At 43.2% G+C, this 25,217-nt stretch overlaps 2 protein-coding genes across 3 annotated transcripts in view; one reads left to right on the plus strand and one right to left on the minus strand.

Moving 5' to 3' along the window:
* The window catches only part of LOC137426778 (uncharacterized), a 48,715-nt gene extending 46,881 nt beyond the window's left edge, over positions 1-1,834 (plus strand). For both annotated transcript variants that reach the window (XM_068115652.2, XM_068115662.2), the window contains one exon: positions 397-1,834. In XM_068115652.2, the coding sequence (XP_067971753.2) occupies positions 397-831 (435 nt within the window). In that variant the 3' untranslated portion in view covers positions 832-1,834. The remainder of the gene's footprint in view (positions 1-396) is intronic.
* Positions 1,827-25,217, minus strand: part of LOC137419209 (growth/differentiation factor 9-like) — a 35,466-nt gene continuing 12,075 nt past the window's right edge. The window contains exons 2-4 of the mRNA XM_068105360.2: positions 4,100-4,267; positions 3,150-3,983; positions 1,827-2,993 (exon numbers count right to left, since the gene is read on the minus strand). Coding sequence (XP_067961461.1) covers positions 3,166-3,983; positions 4,100-4,267 — 986 coding nt within the window. The 3' untranslated portion in view covers positions 1,827-2,993; positions 3,150-3,165. The remainder of the gene's footprint in view (positions 2,994-3,149; positions 3,984-4,099; positions 4,268-25,217) is intronic.

Consider the following 25,217-nt stretch of genomic DNA (forward strand, 5'->3'; position numbering starts at 1 on the left):
CCCAAAATTCCCATCCCTGATTCACAAGTTAGCGCGGTCACAGAATTTTAACCCAATGGGACATCTGACCTTTGACCTCTTGACCCCATAATCTAATCAGTTCATCTTTGCATCATTATACATACTTGCACCAAGTTTAACTTGGATCCCTTCAGCTGTTCTTAGGTTTCCGTTGCCGCAATAACTTGTCGCAGCCAGACAACACAAAAACAATACCTCCAGCGACTGCGTTGGCAGACATAAAAACTGCACGGGACAAGTCATTCAACTTTGTGCAGAATCTTAATGCAATTTTGCCTTTAAAAACTCCAAAACTATTATGACGATATCAACTATATTATTATTGATTATAATAAGAACACTCCTTTGTTTAATAATAATTTTTTATCCTCACAGCCAGAAGAAACAGGCAGCAAAGAAAAGACAACTACATCAGCTGACAAGGAAGAGTCAATGCCACCACCTGATGAAAACTCAAGGGAAACCACTGAGGAAAAGCAAATGCAAATCACAGATCAGGCCAAAATAGATAACCTTGCTGCAAAGGTGGGAGATCTGAAGGAAAAACTAAAAGAAAAAACACTGGACTTGGCAGCAAAACAAGCTCAGATAAATGAACAAGCCACACAGATGTTTGAACTCGAGAACGAGATTGCTTCGCAGAAGATTCAAGTCCGGAAGCTCAAGAAAGACCTTCCGAGCACAAAGCAGGAAAATAAACAGGAAACCAAAATTAGTTTTTTCATCAGAGCTGCCCAATTTTTCATCCAACTATACAACCACTTGTTGTTCTACACAGCCAAATTCCTGCCATCACTAGTCTTATATTAATTAGTTTCTCTCTAGTAAAAAAAATTTAAACGGTTCACATCAATTGGCCCAAAGTTCATTGTTAAAGCCAAAAAAAAAAAAAAAAATTTAAACTTTTAAATCTCGACATAGCAATTTCAGCCCCTAAATGAGATTTATTGCGAGAAACTTGCTGTTTAGCCCAATAAACTTCTGCTTTTGGTGAAGGGAAAATGGAAGAGAAAGGAGATCAATGAAAATGCCAGAAATCTGCTAATTGTTGGAAGGCTTGGTCAACTTCAACAGCAAGTTAATCTAAAATGTAAGACTACACAAGAGCAATGTCAAACTGCTCAATCAATACACAAAACAATAAGCAGTCATGCAAAGCACGAAAATTGCAATTGATCCAAATTGTCCATTTTATCAAGATTAAAATTGACGATGTTGATCAAAGCTCAGGTCAATAGGATGAAAAGTGACAATTTTTCAGATGAAACTAGATGATTTTAGAAGTTTGACCTTGAGTTGACCTTTTGACCTCAAAAAAGTGTTTCCCAATTCAGTGAGGTACTATGCAAATGCTGTTAAATTTTCAAGTCAATCGGATGAAAATTGACGATTTGGGAAGTTTGGCCTGGAGTTGACCTTTGACCTCAAAAGATTAGTTGGTTTCCCAATTTTATGACAATATACAAATGCTGTTCAATTTTCAAGTCAATCAGATGAAAAATGGCGATTTCAGAAACTTGACCTCCAGATGACCTGTGACTTAAAAATCAATAGGCTTTTCAATTGTGACGACCTCTACAACTTGGTGAAGTTTCATGATGATCCGTTTATAATTGTGACCTGTGGGCGAGTGACAAACAAGACAAAGAATAATGCACAAGACAAACCAATATACTTGGAAAAATCTTCGATTTTGCAAGTAAAAAATAAATAATTGAGGTTAAAATACCTATAGCTTTGCTCTATTCAAGCTGTTAACTTGAAGGCAAAAGCCCATGTCATTTTCAATAAAAGCTGACAGAGTGGAAGAATTCAATATTTATTGGTTTCCAAATATTTTCTCAAATACAACAAAGCAAAGTTCAGTTGGAACAACAGCCACAAACTCTAAACTGTAGTCAGCCTCCAACGTAAAGTAACTCCAAGTCAGAGTTGTAAAAGGCTTAAAGTCTGAGCAAGTGTCATATCATTGCTGCATGGTCTCGATCGAGCTTTTATTACACAGCCGCATGCAAGCTCATTGGGTAAGCTCGTCATATAACGAGGTGCAAACAGTGACGTCTTGATAGCAAAGATTAACAAAATGAAATTTGAAATAAACGAGTCTGTCATTTTACCGTAAATTGAAAAAAAAAATAATCTCAAGCACTTTGTGAAAACACCCTTATACTGTGATGTTAAAAGTTGATATGCCAATTGGAAAACCTATGCAAAAAATACTTCCTAAGCTGCAATTAGGAAGTTGTGGTTGGAAACTGCTAGTGCTAAAACCACAGAAAAATTATATAAACCATTGCCTTAGAAATAGTAAAGCAACAAATGTATTGCCATTCTCATTATTAAATAAATTAGCCCTTTTGGGGACAAGATATTTTTGTCTGCTCAATTACTGGCTAGACAATATTGTATGCAGACAGCTATCGCAATAAAGTTCAGGTGAAGTGACACCATAGTGGAGAACCAAACCCAATGTCAGAAGTGCTTTGTAGAAAAATAACGATTTCAAGAAGCATGAACCAAAGCTGGATCCGTAAAGCTGGTTTCCAGCTTCGGAACCACATCAAGCTTTAACACTCTCCCACCCGCCACCTCCTCCCCATCCCACAGCTCCCTCCCTCATCCCCCACCCCCAAGTAAATAAAAGAAAAGGGACGGCTCAGGCTTTCTGCTGATCGTTTAAAGTGCCAGTGCAGTACAAATATAAACATTACACAGCACAAGAGTAGATTCATTAAATAGATAAATAAATACATTTCTCCCTCTTTGCCCCTTAACTTCAAGTGCAATAGACAATTTCAAAACAATGATGTTTTATCTGAAATGTTCTAATATCCTCACACTTCACACCTTAATACTGCTCGCACCAATCACAATCGCTGTAATATTACCGTTAGACTACTAGAACAAAAAGCAATTACAGCCAAACTTATTTTCAGTCTTGATACCAAAAGGTTGACCATCTTGTTTGATCCCTGAAATAGAAACATCACAATCACAATTTGAAATTATTTTGATGGTTCATCTGCACACATTACGTTACAGGTCGACAACAGAAGCTACAAAGAAGGCCAATGGCATATTGGAAAGGAAGTGAAATGAAAAGTGGACCGAGTGCAAACACCACATACCTCAAAAAGCTAGATTTCATCGGCAAGTGCAATCCTGAGCAATCATGTTGGCATACTCCTTGTAAGCAATGATTTCCTTCTCCTGAGCCAAAACGCTCATAGGCCCATAACTTGCTGGCACACAAGCGAGTGGTGGAACTCTAGGGCCAACCTGCTCTCGCATCAATGCTTGGATTAAGGAATGAGTTACGACTCCGAGTTTGGAATAGACACCCCGTGGACAGTCACCACGGCACACGCCGGCATCATAGTGGGATGGGGCTATGATCCAGCCATCCCAACCAAGTTGGGAAAAGGTAACGCGAAGAGGGACGAGCCGGCAGCTACCACGGAGAGCCTGTGAGGGACGGTGGAGAGCAGCACGCCGTGGACGCGAATTTGTCAAAACTTTAGGTTCCATTGCTGGTTTGTTTTGTCGCTGGTAAGCCATTCTATGCCCATCATTGAGGTACAACAACAGAGAAGGTGGGAACAGCACATCAACTTTAAGTCGCCGGCCACGATAACCACCTTTTGCACAATCAATCTTTACGATAACATGAACGGAAGCAGTTTTATCTGCCAACCGCATGGCAGGCCAGTCCCAGAATTCTGTCTCTGAGGTAATATCAAGCTCTGCCCATCGCGTTTGAGGCTGACCATGGTGGAAATGATGAGTTAGGCCAATGGAGGATGTTGATGAAAGATGACGTTTGAGCTCACCAACACATAAAAATGTACAAATGATGGGGGCAGTAGCTGGGGGAATTTCACTGAGAGAATAGACGAGATAGGCCTGAACAAGGTGCTCAGTCTTTGGGATGAATGTCATGTTGAATGTCAATCGTTGCTCACCTACAGCAGGGGAAATGAGAGAAATTTAATGGGAGCAAGGGCCATCCATTTGCCTCAATCAAATCTCATGTAAACACTTTCAATCCATATTCAATTTATCCATAATCAAGGCTTACACTGTTTGGAGCAGGTTTCTTCAAGGTAAGCAGGTTTCAAGAGACGAACAGTGTTTGACATTTTGGAAGCATCTGCACGAGGGCGGCCATCTTCCCCTGCCGCCTCATAGTACAGTTGCCTCATGTATTGTAGATGGTGGTCATTAGGAAAATGGTATGCGGTCTTCCCTGCAAAAAAAATAAATATATATATATAGTGAAAACAAAAATTGTACTTGCACTTTATTGTAGCCATGCTGTAATATGTATATATATATATATATATATATATATATATATATATATATATATATATATATATATATATATATATATATATACAGTGAAACCTTGACTTACGAGTTTAATTCATTCTGTGACCAAGCTCGTAACTCAATTTGCTCGTTTCTCAAATTAAATTTCCCCATTAAAATGAATTGAAATGCTATTAATCCGTTCCAGCCCCCCAAAAACCACACCAATTTTTTTTGAAATATATATATATAAATATCTCGCGCTTTATATTTCACCTGTATGCAGCATACAAGTTGGCAGGGTGGCCTGGACTGGAGGTACGCACACTTGACTCTAAACTGTCCAGCCTGGGTTTGAATCCCGACCCAGCTATAACCTGTCATGTCGGTGTTTCACAGGCAGGGTGATTCATCAATGTGTGTACCGCTAAACTGGGCGCCCCGTTTGCGTCCCATTAGTTGTTGGATGTTAAGGATCTCACCGTGTCTTCCACAAAGAGAAGGCGAGCTATCGCTGGCACTCTGAACAAGTTGTGGCCTGGCATGCTCTTCTCCTCTGCCGTTATATACGTCCTCCTCGGCATCTTTTTCCAGAAGAGCCCTGTCTCGTCACAGTTGAAGATTTGCTGGGGGATGTATCCTTCGGCTTCTATCAGTTCGGCAAAAGTTATAATAAAATCTTCAGCTGCCTTCACATCCGAGCTTGCTGCCTGACCATGCCTGACGACGGAGTGAATGCCGGTCCTCTTCTTAAAATTATCAAACCATCCCCGACTGGCTTTGAATGACTCTTCCGATGCCTCGTCCGTTGATGTTCCTGCCGTCTGCTGCACCAAATCCCCGTAAATGTCTCGTGCCTTCTCACAGATGATGCTCTCGGTCACGGTATCTCCTGCGAGCTGCTTCTCCGTCAACCACACAAACAACAACTTCTCCATCTCTTCATGGACAGAGGTCCGGAGCTTTGAAATAATCTTAACGCCCTTGGCTGGCGTTATAGCCTTTATCGACTCCTTCTGCTTCAAAATCGTACATATCGTAGAAGTACTACGATCGTACTGCCTCGCCAAGTCGACAACACGCACACCTCGCTCATGTTTTTCGACGATTACGTGTTTTATATCCAAGCTCGCTCGCTCGTAACTCAGATCTCGGCTCGCATCACAAAGCAAAAAACCGACCGAGCGACGGCTCGTATCTCGGAAAACTCGTAAGTTGGTGCACTCGTAAGTCAAGGTTTCACTGTGTATATATATATATATATATACACAATAATTTTTAATATTTTTTTTCTATAGATATATATAAAAGCAAGTTTTTGTTTGTTTGTTTGCACGCGCTAATCTCCTGAATAGTGAAAGATAGGAGGAAACCTCTGAAAGAAAAAATGTCGGGACGGCCCCCGGGAAGGTTATAGGCTCGGGGGTGAGGTCGAGGCCGCTCCGGCCGGGCTGGGCCCATTTCGCAATTAAAAGCTGAGCTGAATTATAGTAGTCGATCTTCTACGGCCGTGTGTAAAAGCTGAATTATAGTAGTAAATTCATTCAAAAAGAACCCGGGCAACACCGGGTGCTTTCGGCTAGTCTATCTATATACAGTCATGTGAAAAAGTCAGTACATCCCATGTAAAGTTTTGACTTTTTCAACATATTTCAACATACAGCTATTTGATCTTCATTTCAACAATATTGATAGATAAAGGTGATATAATATAACAAAATATCATGAAACATTTACATTTTGTAGTCCATTGTATTATACGTTTCGTTTGTCCAAATCCAACCAGCCGGTCCAAAGATATGAGTAGTTTTGTGTACCATGCCGTCATGAATCCAATCGGCTGGATATTGTCATTTATTGAAACAGACGTTATTTGTCGGGTTCGTGTGAAGCAACCAGAAGGCCGAGGGAGCTGCGGCTGGTCTCGTTAGTTAGGCCTGGATCCTATCTCGTTTGTCATGAAGTTGTAAGTGTCTGTGATAATGTGGTTGACTGGGAGAAGAGATCGTGGGAGACAATCGGCCTGTTAGACCACTTGCGCAAGCGCAGTGTTGACGCGATCGACGCATTGGAATGTTTGACGGTACGGCCAGGCAATCTCGACAACGAAATGGCAGTCTGGCTTGTGTTCATTATTTACAAAAAGGCCTACCAGTCCCATTGGCTGTCTTTAATTTCTCTCTGGACGGCGCCACGGCAGATGAGGACCGCAAGGCATGAGGACATTAAAAAAAACAACCGTTATATGTGCAATCCATGCTAAAAAAAAAACAAAAAAAAACGCATCGCTGCATCAATTCTGGAACTTTGGTCTGACCAGAGACCAGCAATATATTTTTTTCAGCCTTAGCCATGCTTATGCATTTCAGCCTTAGCCATGCATTCAGCCTTAGCCATTTGTTGCAGACAAACAAACTTTCTTTTATATATATATATATATATATATATATATATATATATATATATATATATATATATATATATATATATATATATATATATATATATATATATATATATCTATATCTATATATATCTATATATATATATATATATCTATATATATATCTATATATATATATATATATATATATTGTTGCGGATCTCCAGCGTCGGCTCTCCCCTTATCAAGGGTGGGGGTTAATCCCCTTGTCTTTTTATCTGGCCGACCCGAGTCCTGGATGTTATAATGTCCTTCCCGGCACGGCGTTAGGTAGGGTTTGTTAGGCCTAGGGGTTCACTACTACCTAATTACTAATGCCGGCCGGAAACGAGGGAATAACTCCCGCTCGAACCACGGATATGATGGAAAATGCCGAGCGGATAGCAATCCGCGATCCGAGCTATTAACAAATGACTACACCCGATTCTGAGCGGTTGCGATCGTGCCACGTTTACCCAATGAGAGAAAAGGTGGATGCGATCGGATAAGAAGAAACCAAGAAAGAACAGGGCAATTTATTACACATGTAAAGAAAGAAGAGGAAACAAAATAATGTACAGGATAGGAAGAGAAAGAAGGAGTTACACAGGGCAGCCTTAAAACAGTCTTATTCTTAGTACCCAGGACACATACACACTCACACGGGGATTGTAGATGGTTGATGGAACAGGTAGAGGGTCCAGCGATGGGGTCCAGGCTCCGGTCCAGCGGGCGAAACCCAGCAGGCAGCTCCGCGTGTAGTTGAACGCGACCGGACAATTATATAGCGGGGGGAAGCTGGTACGCTGCGTACGTAATATGTGCACACTATTCAAAGGTGCCAAACGCCCCCTCTTCAATGTACTCCTTTGATAAGGTCCTTCTTTCATCAGCGCCACTGCACGAGTCCTTTCAATGCAACACGCGTTCTCCCAGCAAGTCAAATGCGCTCTCTCCCATCAGTAAGTAAGTTTTCATCAAGTGCGCAGTATATCTCATAGGTCGGTCCTTGCAATCACGACAGTCCTACGCACAGTCCTGTAAAAGGGCTTTGCGTTCGCTTTTATAACTCATCAAGCGATCACTCCGCGGGCCCCAAAGCCACACCTGTCGGTGATGTCACTTCAGCCCTGGTTGGCTGGTTAAGGCTTACTGGCCCCACCTTTGACGGCTGGATGATGTGGCCACACCTTCTTCTTGGCGTTCCGCCCCCTTTTTCCGGGCCTCACCGTGTGGCTTATGGCAGCGTTTGAGTGAGCTCCAGCTCAAGGCAGCGAACGCTGCTAACAAAGGTGCGTAACAAATTGGGAGGGTCATGGGCAGACTGGAGGGCGCGTAATGGCGTCGCTTGGAGAGGGAGGCTGACAAAATGAACGGAATGGGCCTACTTCTTATTTGATTGACACAATGCAGATTCAACTATTGGAAACACGGCCTTACCTATACACATACTAATGAAATAACTGAAGTCCTATGGTGGCCTACGTGTTGCTTGTGGCCTAACTATGGGGTGCAACCTTTAACCTTTTAATGATGGGATATTTACAAGAAAGTGTGGGTTCTAAAACCGCAACATTATATATATATATATATATATATATATATATATATATATATATATATATATATATATATATATATATATATAAAGAAGACCAGCTGAAAGCACCCGGTATTGCCTGGGTTCTTTTTGAATGAATTTACTACTATAATTCAGCTTTTACCCATGGCGGTAGAAGATTGACTACTATAATTCAGCTCAGCTTTTAATTGCGAAATGGGCCCAGCCCGGCCGAGGCAGCCTCGCCACTGAGCCAATAACCTTCCCGGGGCCAGTCGCGACATTTTTTGTGTCAGAGGTTTCCTCCCATCTTTCACCGTTCAGGAGATTAGCGTATGCAGACAAACACTTTCTTATAGATATATATATATATAGATAATAGAAGAAGATAAGATATAAGGTGTGTGTGTGTGTATATATATATATATATATATATATATATATATATATATATTATATATATATATACATATATTATATATATATATATATATACATATATTATATATATAATATATTTTTATTTTTTTTCTTCAATCGGGTAAAAAATTTATCCTGGGCAGTGTGTAAAGCAGCAGAACATTGCTATGAACGATCCCAATTTTTGGCAAAAAAAAAAAAAATTCGCTGTTAATACGCTGCAATATATTTGCTGTCAATATGATTTTGGAATTGCATAATACTCCAGTGTATTTAATAGGCTCGTTTAATAGGCCATCTGTCTGGTCTCCCCCCCCCCCCCCCCCCCCCCCGAAACACGGAAACAACAAATTATGTAAAAGCCGCTTAAAATTCAAAATCAATCCACACTTGCGGGAAATTTATTATTCAGTAAAGGTTGCTTCAAAATTTACCCAAACCTACAGGAAATTTATAATACTGTCTCAATTTGGTGAATGGTAAAAAGGAAGTAACGCCACGAGTTAGATGGCAGAATGGTGGTTGGCCCATGTGATTCAACGTTCTGCTGCATTCAAAATTCAGTTAAACTCTTGTATGAAGACTGGCAAGCTTGGTAACACGTCATGGGCCTTTGTAACGGTATGGGCCTCAGTCTTAATAAATGGCCTCTGTTATAAGGTGCATTTGGAATCCGAGCGATGCAACTAGCATGATCGATGTATTAGAAAAGCACAAAAGCAGTGAACATGTTTTTGCTTCAAATGCTAAGTAGGTTAATATTTTGGAGTGACAGAGGGAGCCAGAGGCTTCCGACTATTTTCTCTTTAAAAACTCGACAGGAACCACACCAGAAAACCTGCCATTAATGATTATAAGGTCTTTTTCCGAGTAATTTAGGAATTTCGTGACTGCACTGTGAAACAAGATGGTATTCATAGAATCTAAACCTGCACAGTCCACTCGGTGCAAGCCAACATTTTTTGAAGGGTTTTCTCTTCTTTGATCCAACATGGCTGCCAGACCACATGAGCGATGACAAATTTATATTCTCTAATACAATTGTTGCATATATCACGCTCAATAAATTTCAAACTAGTCAGACCAAGCTTTGTCCCCGTTGAATTACATCATTACCCTGCGCTCGCAAAGCAAAAGGCAGGGTTAAGAGTTTGGGTACGTACGTACGTCTGCATTTTAAAAATTCATTTTCTCGGCAACCGTTATTAAATTTTCACCGTAGGAGGGCCTCCTCCTGTAGAATATTTTAGTGACTATTATGATGTCACAGGTCACGTGGTACGGGCGCCATCTTGGAAAAACCCCAAAAAAGATTGCACCTCTATATCTCAAAAACCGCTGAACAGAAATAATTGACAGGTCTCATTGCAAAGAACGCTTCATGCAGAATAACATATGTGAATGATGACGTCATAGGTGCCACAGTTATGACGTCATAATTCGACAAGTTAAATAAATAAATAATAATAAAAAATAAAACTTTATCCGATCAGGATGAAATTTCTTAAGCATCTTCTCGGTATAAATTGATGCAGAAATAAAATTATAATGACATCGTAGGTCATGTTGTTCGGACGCCATATTGTTTTGAATGAAAAGCCTAAAAAAAAAAAAACACTAAAATCAAATTTTCTCCAAATAGACAACAGATTGAAGCCAAACTTTGCAGGCAGAATCATACCCATGACGAACCAAAAAGCTCAGCGAGCATGACATCATGAGTCACATGCTTTCGGAGTTATGACGTTTTAAGGCATAAACTTTAAAAACCTATCTCCTCCCTCATTTTTGATCCTATCGAGGGGAAACTTCACAGATGTGTTCAGCATATCAGTGTGCTAAAATGACCTTTAGGAATTTGCGATAGGTGACGTGGTTTGGCAGATATAAATAATTAAACGAAAAAATATATATATAACTCTTGAACCGCTTCATTTATCGACGTGAAACTTTAGATTATAGTAGAGGTCATGAAGTACAACACGTGTGCAAAATTTCAAGATTATTGGATGTGCGGTCTGGAAGCTAGAAGTTATTGCGTGAAGAAGAAGTCTTCTCGACTGGGCATGGAATTAATTATCACTGCACATGACGAGCAGGCAAAGTACGAAGCGACCTCACGGGGTCATTTTGACCTCAAATAAAATTCCGATTTCAGATTTGTCAATCGATGAGGTACATTAATACACGACCAAAACAGATTTGGCGAAATTCCGACGATTTTTGACGAAAATATAACATTTGTGTCTGCATTCCAGTAAAGTAAAGTGTGTGCCGTGTCAGCATTTTAAAAATTGAAACGTGGCTCATTGTAAATAACTCCATATGGGGAATAGGTGTTAACGATGACGTCATTGGTACCATAATTATGACGTCATAATTAGACAGGTACAACGCCACGCTGATCAGTTTGAAATTTAATTGAGCATGATCTATGCAACAATTTAGAGAATATAAATTTATGATGTCATCGCTGACGTGGTCTGGCAGCCATATAGGATAAAAAATAAAAAAATAGAAGAGTTGTCACACCAAGTTGACTGCGCAGGGTAAGTATTCCATGAATACCATCTCATTATTAAAGCACCAATGACATCATCCTTAACACTTATTCCCCATGCAGAGTTCTTTACAATGAGCCACATTTCAATTTTTTGCATGGAGCGGTTCAATTGGTGCCTTAAAGCAACAGATAGGTTGTTTTTTTTCTGTTTTTTTGTTTTTTTTGCACCTCAATCAACCGATATATCAGCTGAGAGATGCAATGTTTTCGATTTTTTCAAAGATGGCACCTGTACCATGTGATCTAGTTGTGCCCAAAAATATTGGCACCCTTGCACTATTTTTCAAATAACAATTTTCTCTAAAAAATAAGTTGAAATTGACAAAGGTATTTGGTCTCCACAATTCTTTATTTCACTGTTATTACAGAACCTTTGTTTTTGATTCAGAACTTAATATATCCTTTTAAAATCAGAAAATAAAAAGAAATTGCATTGACAAAATTATTGACACCTTTCACTTGATATTTGGTAGCACAGTCTTTGGAGAAATAACTGCAGTCAAGCACTTCCTCTAGCCATGAATGAGCTTCCTACACCTCTCTACTGGCAGTTTGACCCACTTTTTCTTCTTTTTTTTTGTATACAGGATCGAGGCTCGTGAAAGAACTAACATTTATCACACAAAAAAAAAAAATCAGACAAACAAAACATATAATAAGGGTATCGGTAGACAAGATTGGGGAGAGAAGGGGAAGCACAAACACAACATTTGAGAGCAGGGACGTCGGGAGATCTGTGGGAGGGCTTGGGGGGGAGGAGGCATGGGAAGGGTGGGAGAAGTATAAAACACAAGGACACTGCAAGGACTTCAGGGAAGGAAGTTGGTATTTCAAAAAAGTGAATCTGGGGTGAAATTAGAGGGGGTAGAAAAGATCAAGTTTTTGGATGGGGGAAGATAAGAGATGGTGGTGAACAGCTGTTTTAAAGACCTGGAGGGAGGAGTGGGAATGGAGAGTGGGGGAGTTTGTTCCATTGGTGGGAGAAAAGAGGAATGAAGGAATGAAGGAGTGAAGGTGAGCAGTCTTGATTTTGGCAGTTTTACCATAAGAGGGTTGCAGGCAGATCTTGTGCGACCTGTAGGAAAATTTGGGGGACAGAGCCCAGAGAGCTGGGGGAGCAAGGCTGGAGAGGAGTCGGTAGAAGACAAAGACCAACAACCTGCCTGCGGTGAGTAAGTGAAAGGCCCTTGAAAGTGAAAGGCCCCCTAACCCTATTACCATATAATCTGTCCAGGTCTGCGGAGTTAGCTTCATCGCGGGAGATTCCAATGATTCTGAAAGCTTTGGTTGCAACAGCGTGAAGCCGAGCTCGATGTGAGGCAGGAGCACCGGCCCAGAGGGGAGAATAGTATTCCATTGAGCTGCGGATGTAAGCCTTGTATGTGGTGAGCTCAGTTGTGCCAAGGAAGGACTTCGCACCGAAGGATGCCCAGTCGGCGACTGGCTTTGGAGGCCAGATTTGAAATGTGGTTTTCCCAGGAAAGATCATGGCAGATAGTTGGACCCAAAAGCTTGAGTGACAGAACTTCTTGGAGATGATTATTCAGAAAGTGGATGGGAGGGTTGTCCAGTCGGTCTTTTCGGAGAGACATAGTAAGAGTGTGAGATTTGTCAGGATTGAAAGACATGTTACACTTGTTTGACCAGTCTGATTTTGTCCAGGTCTGCGGCGAGTGAGGAGTCTGCAGATTGCCAATCTGAGGGATGAGGAATGGAGCGACAGAGTGGAGTCATCAGCAAAGAGATAGAGGATTTTCAAGAGGGCCAGAGATCATTGATGAAGACCAGAAAAAACACAGCCCAGAACACTGCCTTGGGGAACTCCAGCCTGAATAGGAAGGGGAGATGAGAGAAACCCATTCAGGGCCACACGTTGACTATGACTAGAGAGGAAGTCCGCAAGCCAAGCATGGAGATTTCCATGGATACCATAGGAGGAGAGTTTGGTGAGCAGAGCAGGGTGCCAGACCGTATCGAAGGCACGTGATATGTCAAGGGAGACAGCTCTAATTTCCTGTTTGGCATTGAGGACCTCTATCCATTGTTGAGACAGCAGAAGCAGCATGTCCAGAGTAGAGTGACCTGGTCTGAAACCAAATTGATGATCAGAGATCAAGCCATTGGAGAAGAGGAAACATTTCATATCCGAAGCAATGATGGATTCCATGACTTTGCTGATAAATTGAAAGAAGGCTGATTGGTCTGTAGTTGCAAGGATCTGTTTTTGCACCTTTTTGTGTAAAGCAATGATGTTGGCTCATTTCCAAGCTGATGGCAGATGACCTTGAATAGAGGGTGAAGAGAACAGAGGGAGTGAAAGAGTGACGGAGCAGGATTTTAGGACCCGTGGGCTGATGCCGTCAGGTCCAGTTGCAGAATCGGAGTCGAGGGTTGACAGAAACATTTCCACCTCGTCAGGAGGAAAGGACACAGAGTCCAGGAACAGCTGGGTACGACTGGGTACGGTGGGTACAGAGAGGGATGGGTTTGGGACACAAGATTGAGAGGCAAACACAGAGTTGAGGAATTCAACTTTTTCACATGCGGAGTCAGCTGTGTAGCCATTTGAGGTCAGGGAGGGGGTGGAGGGGGAACAAACACCAGAAATGGATTTGACCAGACACCACCAGGATTTGGAAGAGGGAGACAGCTTTGAGAGTTCGGTCTTGAGAGTGGAGAGATATTGTTTCCTGGCTCTCCTGAGGGTGGACACACTTGTTTCAGGCTTTGTGAAAGGAAATGAGATTTCCTTCCGTTGGATTTGCTTTACAGGAGGCGAAGGCAAGTTGTTTCTGGGCAATTGCCCCACCACAAGATTCCGTTTACCATGGACGAGAGGAAGGGTATGACAACTGAAGGTGAGATGGGATGAATCTGTGCATGAGAGAGAGCAGTTTACTTTGGAAGAATTCCCAGGATGAGTTGATGTCAGGCAGTAGAGATGGGAGACCAGTCCAGATGATTGATAGCTGCTTGAAGACCGTGCCAGATGGCCCGAGTGAAATGCCAGACTCGACGCTGAGGAGGCTCTCAGAATAGTCAGAGAGATGTCCACTTTAACAAGCACATGATCAGATGAGCCGTTGGAGCAGAAAAAGAGCAGCAGACATTTGCAGGGAAGTTAGTCATAACCAAGTCTCGAAGAGAAGATGCTCCGTTGCCTGAGATCCGGGTCGGGAAATTGACAGATTGTGTCAGTCCCAGTGAGTCGCAGAAGTCCTTGGCTGAGGAGCCATGGCTGGTGAGAGAGGTACCTACACCCAGCCAACTGGCATGTTGACAATTGAAATCACCACATATGAGGAAGAGAGAGAGTTGGGATGAGTAGATAAAAGTTGGTCCATATTATCAGACAGCGAGATTTATATGGAGTCATCACTGTTAATGTGCAAACATGTGCAAACTGCTCCAGTTCTCCCATATTTGAAGGGTACCTTTTCCCAACTGCTGCTTTCAGATCTCCGCACAGGTGTTTCATGGGATTTAGATCTGGACTCATTGCTGTCCACTTCAGAACAGTCCAGTGTTTTGTCTTGAACCATTCCTGGGTGCTTTTTGAAGTGTTTGGGGTCATTGCCCTGCTGGAAGACCCATGAACTTTGACACTGGGTTGAACATTGTGCTCCAAAATGCCTTGGTAATCTCCTGATTTCATGATGCAATACACACATTCAAGGACCCCAGTGCCAGAGGCAGCACAGCAACCCCAAAACATCACTGAACCCCCTCCATGTTTGACTGTAGGGAAGGTGATCTTTTGTTTGAAGGCTTCATTTTGTTTTCTGTAAACAGAGATGTGCTTTACCACAAAGCTCTGATTTGGTCTCATTTGTCCACAGGACATTCTCCCAGAAGGATTTTGGCTTGTTCAGGTGTGTTTAGGCAAATTCCAGTCGGGCTTTCTTATGTCTCTCTCAGCAGTGAGGTCCTCCAACCATAGAACCCTCTTTCATAGAGTTGGCGATGGATGGTGAGAGTTCAAACCTCAAGCGTTTGTCCCTCTCATGCAGAAACATACCAGAGAAATTGTATTACCAAGCATATAAATTAGTACCTCGTTTGCTGTCACTTTGGAAGTATTGGTCAGAAGAAGAGTGGACATATGTTGTGTGCAGGAGACGAGATGGAAGGGAAGTGGTGTGAGAATGGTGAAGGGTAGGCAGGGACAGAAATACAAGTTTGTGCGGCAAGGGTGCCCAGGAGGCATAAATGGTGTTGGTGTTCTGTTTTCTGAGGAGTTTGTAGACAGTGTGGTGAGTGACTAGAGTGAGTGAAAGCTTGATTACTAGAGTAGCTCATGGTGGTTGAGTATGCACTTTATTGTACAGACCTAAACTCTTCAGGAATCCACTAATTGAAGGTCCAGGAACAATATTTGGTTGGTAACACATTTGCCACTGACGGCGAAATAGCTGAAATGGCCATACCCCTTTTTGGGCCACGCCCCCTTTTTTGCCGTGACTGTATCTACAGAACCGTTGGACCTAGGAGGTTGCCCGACCACTCAAAATTTGCGCAATGGCCACATTATGGGGGGTCAGTAATACATTTTCATATCCAAAAGTCAATGGTTTTTAAGATAATTGCCAAAAACCGATTTCAACATGTTACGAACTACAATATTATTCGTAATTGTTCCTGTTCCTGTTCCTATTGTTCAATTACTTGATTCCTGAAGAGTCTAGACTAGACTAGAGTCTAGACTAGAGTCTAGACTAGAGTCTAGACTAGAATTTAGTCTAGAGTCTAGACTAGAATTTAGTCTAGAGTCTAGACTAGAGTCTAGACATGGCTAGAAATTCCGGTCATGGGTGTTTTGTCGTTGAGCCTGCATGCAGGCAGCGGTATCCCATAAAACAACATGGCGTCGCACCGAGAAGCAAGTAGAGGCCGAAGAGGCCTAGATTACAGGCAATTTAACTCTTTCTCCTCTGTTCTTAGGTGAAGGTGTTTAGGTGAAGTGTTAAAGTGTTCTCTGATGGCAAGTAATTCTACTTTCGATCCCTGCTTGCTGTGACTAAAACATGGTAAGTTTTTAAATAATAGTTGCATTTATTATATGCACATTAAATCAATCTGAAACAATATTTGTTCCATATCATTAATTAATCAAAAATTAAATCAAAAATTGTGAGGTACTGGAGCTTGTTTCTGGATGAGCTGTATCCTATCCTGAGAGATCTTACACACTCTATTCGGCAAGGCGATTGGCATCTTTTCGTTTCAGCTGTGCGGAGGTGCATGCCTTTGTTCTTCGGGTTTGGCCGGACAAACTATAGCAGATGGGGTACGCTGTTCCTTGAAGATTGCCTGGACCTACAAAGGAAGTTCCCGGGTATCTACAGATGCTTTACAGATGGTGGATGGGTGATGTACCACACTACCCGACAAGGCAGTGCAGTAGGATTTGACATGGCACTCGAGAAGTGTTACAATAAACCCGCCAAGGTTGCTGGAGGTATCATTGGGATGACCAGACAGAAAGAAGCAGTAGCCTTATGGAATCTCCTAAAGCATGAGAAAGATCTTCATGTGGCACAGCTGCTGGAATGGTGCAACTTGGGAGACAAAGATGACAGTGAGCTGAGCCTACACCATGAGTTCAATCCAAGTTCTACGAAGATTGGCCATGTTCGTGCAAAGGCCCTTCTGGATTACATAAAATCCATCAACAATCCGTTCGACGCTGGAATCAGACTTCAGAACATCTCTACTGGAGCTGACATTCCCCAGGAGGTTGTCGACGGATTACTTGAATGCCTGGAAATTGGTGAGAAGAGTTATGAAGAGTTTGTTGAGACCAGATTTCAGGATAAGGAGAAGCACCTACATGATACAATCCCTACCAACCGCAAGACTGTTTTCGTGAAACGTACTTCTACTCTGTTCACAGCGAAGAAATCGATGGCGAAAAAGGATGCAGCGGAAACGGTTAGGTACATTGACTATGCTAGAGAAAGAGGGTACAGCATGCTAGAACTCCTGAAGTATGATTTGACCAGCACATCCCAGTTCCTCACCACTGAATGTAAAGATGGCATCAAATTGAAGAAGCCCGATAAAGCCTCCTTAGCCAGGGAACTTGTCAGTCGCCTTCCACAGGAGACGAGGAATGTAAAGAGTGACGCTCAGATGACAATAGTGGACTTCATGGCACTTGTGCGTAAACTACCGATGAAAAAGATGGGCCTTCACACATTCGGGGAATTGGCTGAGAGTCTTTCCAACAGGATTCTTGCTACAGGCTCCGTGTCCACAAGAATAGACATTATTTTTGATGTTTATCAAAAATCATCAATCAAGCAAATGGAACGGGCACAGCGAAGTTCCTCAGAACAAATCACAATCACCATTCGGTCTGACAATCAGAAACTCCCTGTCGATCTTGATATGTTCTGGAGCTCAATGTTGAACAAAGTTCGGTTGCAGGAGTATGTCTTCAAGTGGATGCTGCAGAATGTCGAGTCGGACAAGGAAATATTCTTTGGAGGAGTATATGGGGGTGAATGCAGGAAACTGTTAGCTGGCACTGAAACACAGATCGCAGAGCTCTCAAGCAACCAAGAAGAAGCCGACGACAGAATCATGTTCCATATTAATGATGGTGTTGTGAAACACGGGGTTCAATCAGTCTTGGTCGACTCGCCTGACACAGATGTCTTTGTCAACCTCATCTTCCACTTCAACACAACCTGGCAACTACAAAAGCTGTACGTGAAGCTTGGTAACCGGAAAACAAAGAAAACTGTACCAGTCCACATGTTGGTTGATCAACTGGACAACGGTTTGGTGTCGTGTCTCCCAGCCATTCATGCTCTCAGCGGTTGCGACAGTACCAGCAAGGTGGGTCCTAAGCTGTCTGGCCTGAAAGCATCCATCGATCTCTCCCTACTGGAAGGGTTTGGTGTAGAAGAACTGTCACCACAGATAACAAGCAATGCTGAAAAGTTCCTTGTGTCTGGATTAAAGAAGACCGACTGTTCCACTTTCGATGAATATCGATGGGAGCAGTACCACAACTCCAAGAAAGAACTGGACTTCAACCAGCTTGTGTGCTGTTCATCAACGCTACGAGAACACATAAAGCGAGCATTTCTTCAGTGTAAGATGTGGTTGCAAGCCCCAACTCCTGCCGTCACCAAACCAGATCCACTCCAGTATGGGTATGAAGCAACGGACGTTGGCATAACACCAGTGATACTGCCAGTATCGTGCAGGCCCGATGACCTGCCTCCTCCATGCAAATGCCCAAGAGCATGTATGAGTACCAAAACGTGCACTTGCAGAGACAGGAACATTAAATGTGTCACGTTTTGTGGCTGTAGTAAAGGCGAAAAGTGTAGAAATCCAAATAAGTAAATTCCAAAATAGGATGATGCAAAAGGTATAAGTGTCATATAATGTTGTGGCCTTGGTGGTATCATACAATTGTAGTTCGTAACATGTTGAAATCGGTTTTTGGCAATTATCTTAAAAACCATTGACTTTTGGATATGAAAATGTATTACTGACCCCCCATAATGTGGCCATTGCGCAAATTTTGAGTGGTCGGGCAACCTCCTAGGTCCAACGGTTCTGTAGATACAGTCACGGCAAAAAAGGGGGCGTGGCCCAAAAAGGGGTATGGCCATTTCAGCTATTTCGCCGTCAGTGGCAAATGTGTTACCAACCAAATATTGTTCCTGGACCTTCAATTAGTGGATTCCTGAAGAGTTTAGGTCTGTACAATAAAGTGCATACTCAACCACCATGAGCTACTAGAGTAGATGGTGAAAATGATTGGAAAGCTCTTGGTGAACGTCATCTCGGGATATGCTCCGCAGATTGGTCGGAGTGACGAAGAGAAGGACAAGTTCTGGTGTGCAATGGAGAAGCTGATGGAAAACGTGAAAGATAAGGAAGTTGTTGTGGTAGGAGGAGACCTAAATGGACATGTGGGAAGGAGTATGGACGGTTTTGAGGGAGTTCGTGGGGGTTACGGATATGGTGTGAGAAATGGAAAAGGCGAAAGGATTTTGGAGTTTGCTGATTTGTAATACTCAGTTCCAGAAAGAGGATAATAAGCTTGTTACATACACGTCAGGTGGGTCGACGACAACCGTTGACTACCTGCTGGTGCGTAGGCGAGATAGGGGGCACCTCCGGGACAAAGGTTATCCCGGGGGAGGAGGCCTTTTCACAGCACCACTTGGTTGTCTGCGACATAAGGGTGAAAGGTGTGAGGAGAGCTCGGCAGGTGAAGTACCAACCGAGAATGAAGGTGTGGAGGTTGAAAGAGGTGACAGTGAGGGAGGCATTAAAAGAGAGGCTGAGTATGGCAGAGGATGGTGTGGTTGAGCTTGAAAGTGGTTGGATGTCAATGAAAGATAGTCTGTTGGGAGCCGTTGGTGAGGTATGTGGATGGACAAAAGGACCACCGAGGCACTCGGAAACATGGTGGTGGGATGATGAAGTTGGAAAGAGGATTGACGAGAAGAGGAAGAAGGTCAAGGAGTGGCAGAAGGCGAAGGGTATGGGGGCAGAAAAGGCAGAGCATGAAAGTTATAAGGCAGCCAAAAAGGCTGCAAAGAAAGAAGTAGCAAAGGCGCAGGAGGCATGCAGGAAAATGTTCGGAGAATGCTTTGATTTGGAAGAGGGTCAGAGAGCGGTATTCAGGATTGCAAAGCAGATGGCGAAAGAGGTGTGATGGGGGTGAGTTGCTTGAAGGATGAAGTGGGACAAATCGTTGTGAACCCAGATGGAATTAAAGGAAGATGGAAGAGATATATGGAAATACTGTTGAATGCAGAGAATGAATGGGATGGCAACATCGAGAGTAATCCAGTTTTAGGACCGGCAGAGAAGATAACCGAGAAGGAAGTTGAGGAAGCGATAAAAGCAATGAAGAGTAGAAAAGCGGGAGGGCCGACGGGAGTTGTGGGAGATATGTTGAAGGCAGCGGGAAGTTGGGGTGTGAAGAGAATGACAGAGATCTGTAATCTGATGGTGAAAGAAGGCCGCATGCCAGTGGATTGGGAACCGAGTACCCTCGTCCATCTATACAAGGGGAAAGGTGATCTCTGGACTGTGGCTCGTATCGAGCGATAAAGTTATTGGCGCATGGAATGAAGGTATTGGAAAGGGTGTTGGAGAGGAGGAAGGAAGAAAGTGAAGATTGACGAAATTAAGTTTGGATTTATGCCAGGAAGAGGAACGACAGACGTGCTTTTTATTGTGAGGCAGTTGCAGGAAAAGTACATGGAGAAGAGAAAGAAATTGTTTCTTGGGTTTGTTGATCTGGAGAAAGCATTCGATAGGGTTCCACATGATGTAGTGACCTGGGCATTGAGGGAAGTTAGGAGTAGAGGAATGGTTGATCAGAGTAGTGATGGCAATGTACAAAAGAGCACGCACAGCTGTAAGGACGAAGGACGGGAACAGTGGTGAGTTTGAGGTGAAGGTGGGAGTGCATCAGGGATCGGTACGAAGTCCACTACTATTTGTAGCTGTGATGGAGGTGCTGGCACGGAACGCAAAGGAGGGTTTCCCATGGGAGTTGTAGATGCAGATGATCTGGTGTTGATTGCAGAAAGTATGGATGGACTGAAGGAGAAGATGAACAAGTGGAAGGAATGTATGGAGACAAAAGGTCTGAAGGTGAATATCGGAAAAACAAAGGCGATGGCAAGTGGTAAAGCACGTGGTGAGGTGGAAAGAACTGGGAAGTGGCCGTGTGCTGTGTGCAGGAAGGGTGTCGGAGTGAATTCCATTCAATGTACAATGTGCGCCGAGTGGGTTCATCAAAAATGTAGTTGTTTGATAGGGTCATTAACCAGTGTGGCAGCTACATTCAAGTGTAAGGTGTGCACAGAGGGAGCTGCAGATGGAGGAAATGTTGAGTTGGATCTGGGAGACGGCATGAAGCTGGAAGGTGTGAAAACATTTTGTTACCTAGGAGACATGCTGAATGGATAAGGTGGATCAGACTCGGCAACAGTTGCTAGAGTGAGATGTGCATGGAAGAAGTTTCGGGAACTGAGTGGCGGGCTGACGAGGAGGGGAGTGTCGTTGAAGCTGAAGGGAAAGGTGTATGCTGCATGTGTGAGAAGTGTTATGATTTATGGGAGCGAGACATGAGTAATGAACGTACAGCAGCAACGAAGGCTGGAAAGGGTGGAAATGCGAATGGTTCGGTGGATGTGTGGAGTATCATTGAGAGAGAGGAAGACAAATGATGAATTGCGAAAGATGATGGGAATTGAACCTATGATGGATGCTGTGAAGAGAAACAGTTTGAGATGGTTTGGTCATGTGTTGATTTAGGATGAAAGTGACTGGTTGAGAAGAGTGATGGAAATGAATGTGGAAGGAAGTCGAGGACGGAGAAGACCGAGAAAGACTTGGCTAAAGATGGTGGAAGAAGAAATGCGGGCAAGCGGGTTAACAAGGAGAGATGCAAAATATAGGGCAAAATGGAGAAGATTGTCATGGGGACCACAGGGCTAACCCCTGCTCTCGCAGGGAAAATGGCCTTAAAATGCATGTTGTTGTTTGCTGTCATTTTGGGTGACATGGGTCTGTCCCCACCCCCTTTTTCCCTTGATATAAGGGGGGGGGTGTAGAATTGTCTACTCTTGAGAAAGGTCAGTGGATGCACGGTTGTCCATGTTGCTGATCGAAAAAGGGAGGAGTTATTTATTTTGCTCATTAAAGGTTGGAGAACTCAAGATTGATCCATTTGATTTTAATCCCAACCGCAAGTCATTACATACATATTTATATATATATATATATATATATATATATATATATATATATATATATATATATATATATATATATATATATATACTATATACATATATATATATATATATATATATATATATATATATATATATATATATATATATAATATATATATATATATACTATATATATATATATATATATTGTCGTGCGATTCCCCTTGGTGAAGACCGGGAGATCACGGATAGCAAATCGAGCGTTAACTTTGAGACTATCAAATACGGACTCGCTATATATGCGCGAGAGGAAGCGAGAGGAAGAAGGAGCTGGAAGATTTTACCTGACGGTCCCGCGCAGCAGTCTTCAACCCTGCAAATTAACTCACTAAAACGGATGGTAAAGTTTACAAAAATAAACAGGTTTATTACCATGGATGCCGATAATACAAAATGAAACGCGCGATAATAAATAAATGTCCAAAAGTGGAGCGCTCCCACACAAGACTTATCACACGGACGAAGGGAAAATAAATGGAAAGGAATGGTTGTGTGTGGGCTTAGCTCGAATGGCTGAAGTGTCAGGGATCGTCAACCCCGTTGGCGGGAAGAAGGCCTCGATAAGGCCTCTCACGCGAAGCGGGCGAGCGGGCGTGTAACCGGCTTCCTCAGCCGTGCAATGTCCTCACGGATTCGGCATGGAACTGTGATGCACCCAACGATCGGATCAGAAAGGAGAGAGGGTCGAGGGTGAAGGAAGGCGTGAGGGCAAGAGGTCAGAGCAAAGGAATCGTGAGGGCAGGAGCGAACGAGGTTCAAGCACCAAGGGATCCAAAAACGAGAGGGAGGTCCAAACGAGAAGGGGTCCAATGCAAGAAGGAAATGTCGTTTTACGACCATCCGCTATGGCATCCAAAACGAGATGGGCAAAATGCCGGCCAGCGTGCTTTTATTGGACGTCTCGTGACGTCACCTGTACTCTCCTCCAATGGCCGCGTCACTCGCAGGGGGAGCGGCCTCAGGTGGCGAAGGTTCCCCTCGGCAAGACGAGGTGAGGCTATGCAAGTTGGTGATGTAGCTGGCTGCGGTTCTACCGGCAGTGCCCCGAACTGGCTTCCGGTGAGTTTTATTGTGGGGGGGATTTAAGTAGTGTGAATGGTGTCATTGGAAATTATGATTTATGGGAGCGAGACATGGGTCATGAATGTAGAGCAGCAACGAAGGCGGGAAAGGGTGGAAATGCGAATGGTTCGGTGGATGTGTGGAGTATCGTTGAGAGAGAGGAAGACAAATGATGAATTGCGAAAGATGATGGGAATAGAGCCTGTGATTGATGCTGTGATTGATGCTGTGAAGAGGAACAGGTTGAGATGGTTTGGTCATGTGTTGAGGAAGGATTAAAGTGACTGGTTGAGAAGAGTGATGGAAATGAATGTAGAAGGAAGTAGAGGATGGGGAAGACCGAGAAAGACTTGGCTAAAGATGGTGGAAGAAGAAATGCGGGCAAGGGGGTTAACAACGAGAAAGATGCAGAAAATAGGGCAAAATGGAAAAGATTGTCATGGGGACCGCAAGGCTAACCCCCGCTCTAGCAGGGAAAACGGCCTTAAAATGCTTCTTGTTGTTGTTGTATGGTGTTAAAGGGCCTAACTAATGTCTATGGTGTAGTACCATACAGGACAATGGATAGATCACAGGTCTCACGCACAGGGGAATTAGCATAATCCCTACTCTAGTTATCACAATGATCATCCTTGTATGATCACAAAGATACACTTAATCTGCCATCCGGGCTAGACAGGTCCCTGCATCTGTACAGTGAGATGGTTCTTCTTCTTCAAAACAGTCGGAGCATGCTACCTACAGATCTACACTGACACACACACACACACACACACACACACACACACACACACACACACACACACACACACACACACACACACACACACACACACACACACACACACACACACACACACACACACACACACACACACACACACACACACACACACACACACACAGTAAAATTACACCAGCATACTCAAATGTTATTACTCATAATAAATGATAAAGTTATTGGAGCATGGAATGAAGGTATTGGAAAGGGTGTTGGAGAGGCGGATAAGGAAGAAAGTGAAGATCGACGAAATGCAGTTTGGATTCATGCCAGGAAGAGGAACGACAGACGTGCTTTTCATTGTGAGGCAGTTGCAGGAGAAGTACATGGAGAAGAGGAAGAAGTTGTTTCTTGGGTTTGTTGATCTGGAGAAAGCATTCGATCGGGTTCCACGCAAAGTATTGACATGGGCATTGAGGAAGTTAGGAGTGGAGGAATGGTTGATCAGAGTAGTGATGGCAATGTACAAAAGAGCGCGCACAGCTGTAAGGATGAAGGACGGGAACAGTGGTGAGTTTGAGGTGAAGGTGGGAGTGCATCAGGGGTCGGTACTAAGTCCACTACTATTTGTAGCTGTGATGGAGGTGCTGGCTCAGAACGTAAAGGAGGGTTTACCGTGGGAGTTGTTGTATGCAGATGATCTGGTGTTGATTGCGGAAAGTATGGATGGACTGAAGGAAAAGATGAACACGTGGAAGGAATGTATGGAGACAAAAGGTCTGAAGGTGAATATCGGAAAGACGAAGGTGATGGCAAGTGGTAAAGCATGTGGTGAGGTGGAAAGAACCGGGAAGTGGCCCTGTGCTGTGTGTAGGAAGGGTGTCAGAGTGAACTCCATTCAGTGTACAATGTGCACTGAGTGGGTTCATCAAAAATGTAGTGGTCTGAGAGGGTCATTAACCAGTGTGGCAGCTACATTCAAATGTAAGGTGTGCACAGAGGGAGCTGCAGATGGAGGAAATGTTGAGTTGGATCTTGGAGACGGCGTGAAGCTGGAAGGTGTGAAAACATTTTGCTACCTCGGAGACATGCTGAATGGAGAAGGTGGATCAGACTCGGCAACGGTTGCTCGAGTGAGATGTGCATGGAAGAAGTTTCGGGAACTGAGTGGCGTGCTGATGATGAGGGGAGTGTTGTTGAAGCTGAAGGGAAAGGTGTATGCTGCATGTGTGAGAAGTGTTATGATTTATGGGAGCGAGACATGGGTAATGAACGTAGAGCAGCAACGAAGGTTGGAAAGGGTGGAAATGCGAATGGTTCGACGGATGTGCGGAGTATCGTTGAGAGAGAGG

This window comes from Myxine glutinosa, chromosome 1, assembly GCF_964187855.1.
Source record: "Myxine glutinosa chromosome 1, kmMyxGlut1.1, whole genome shotgun sequence".
Classification (NCBI taxonomy): Eukaryota; Metazoa; Chordata; class Myxini; order Myxiniformes; family Myxinidae; genus Myxine; species Myxine glutinosa.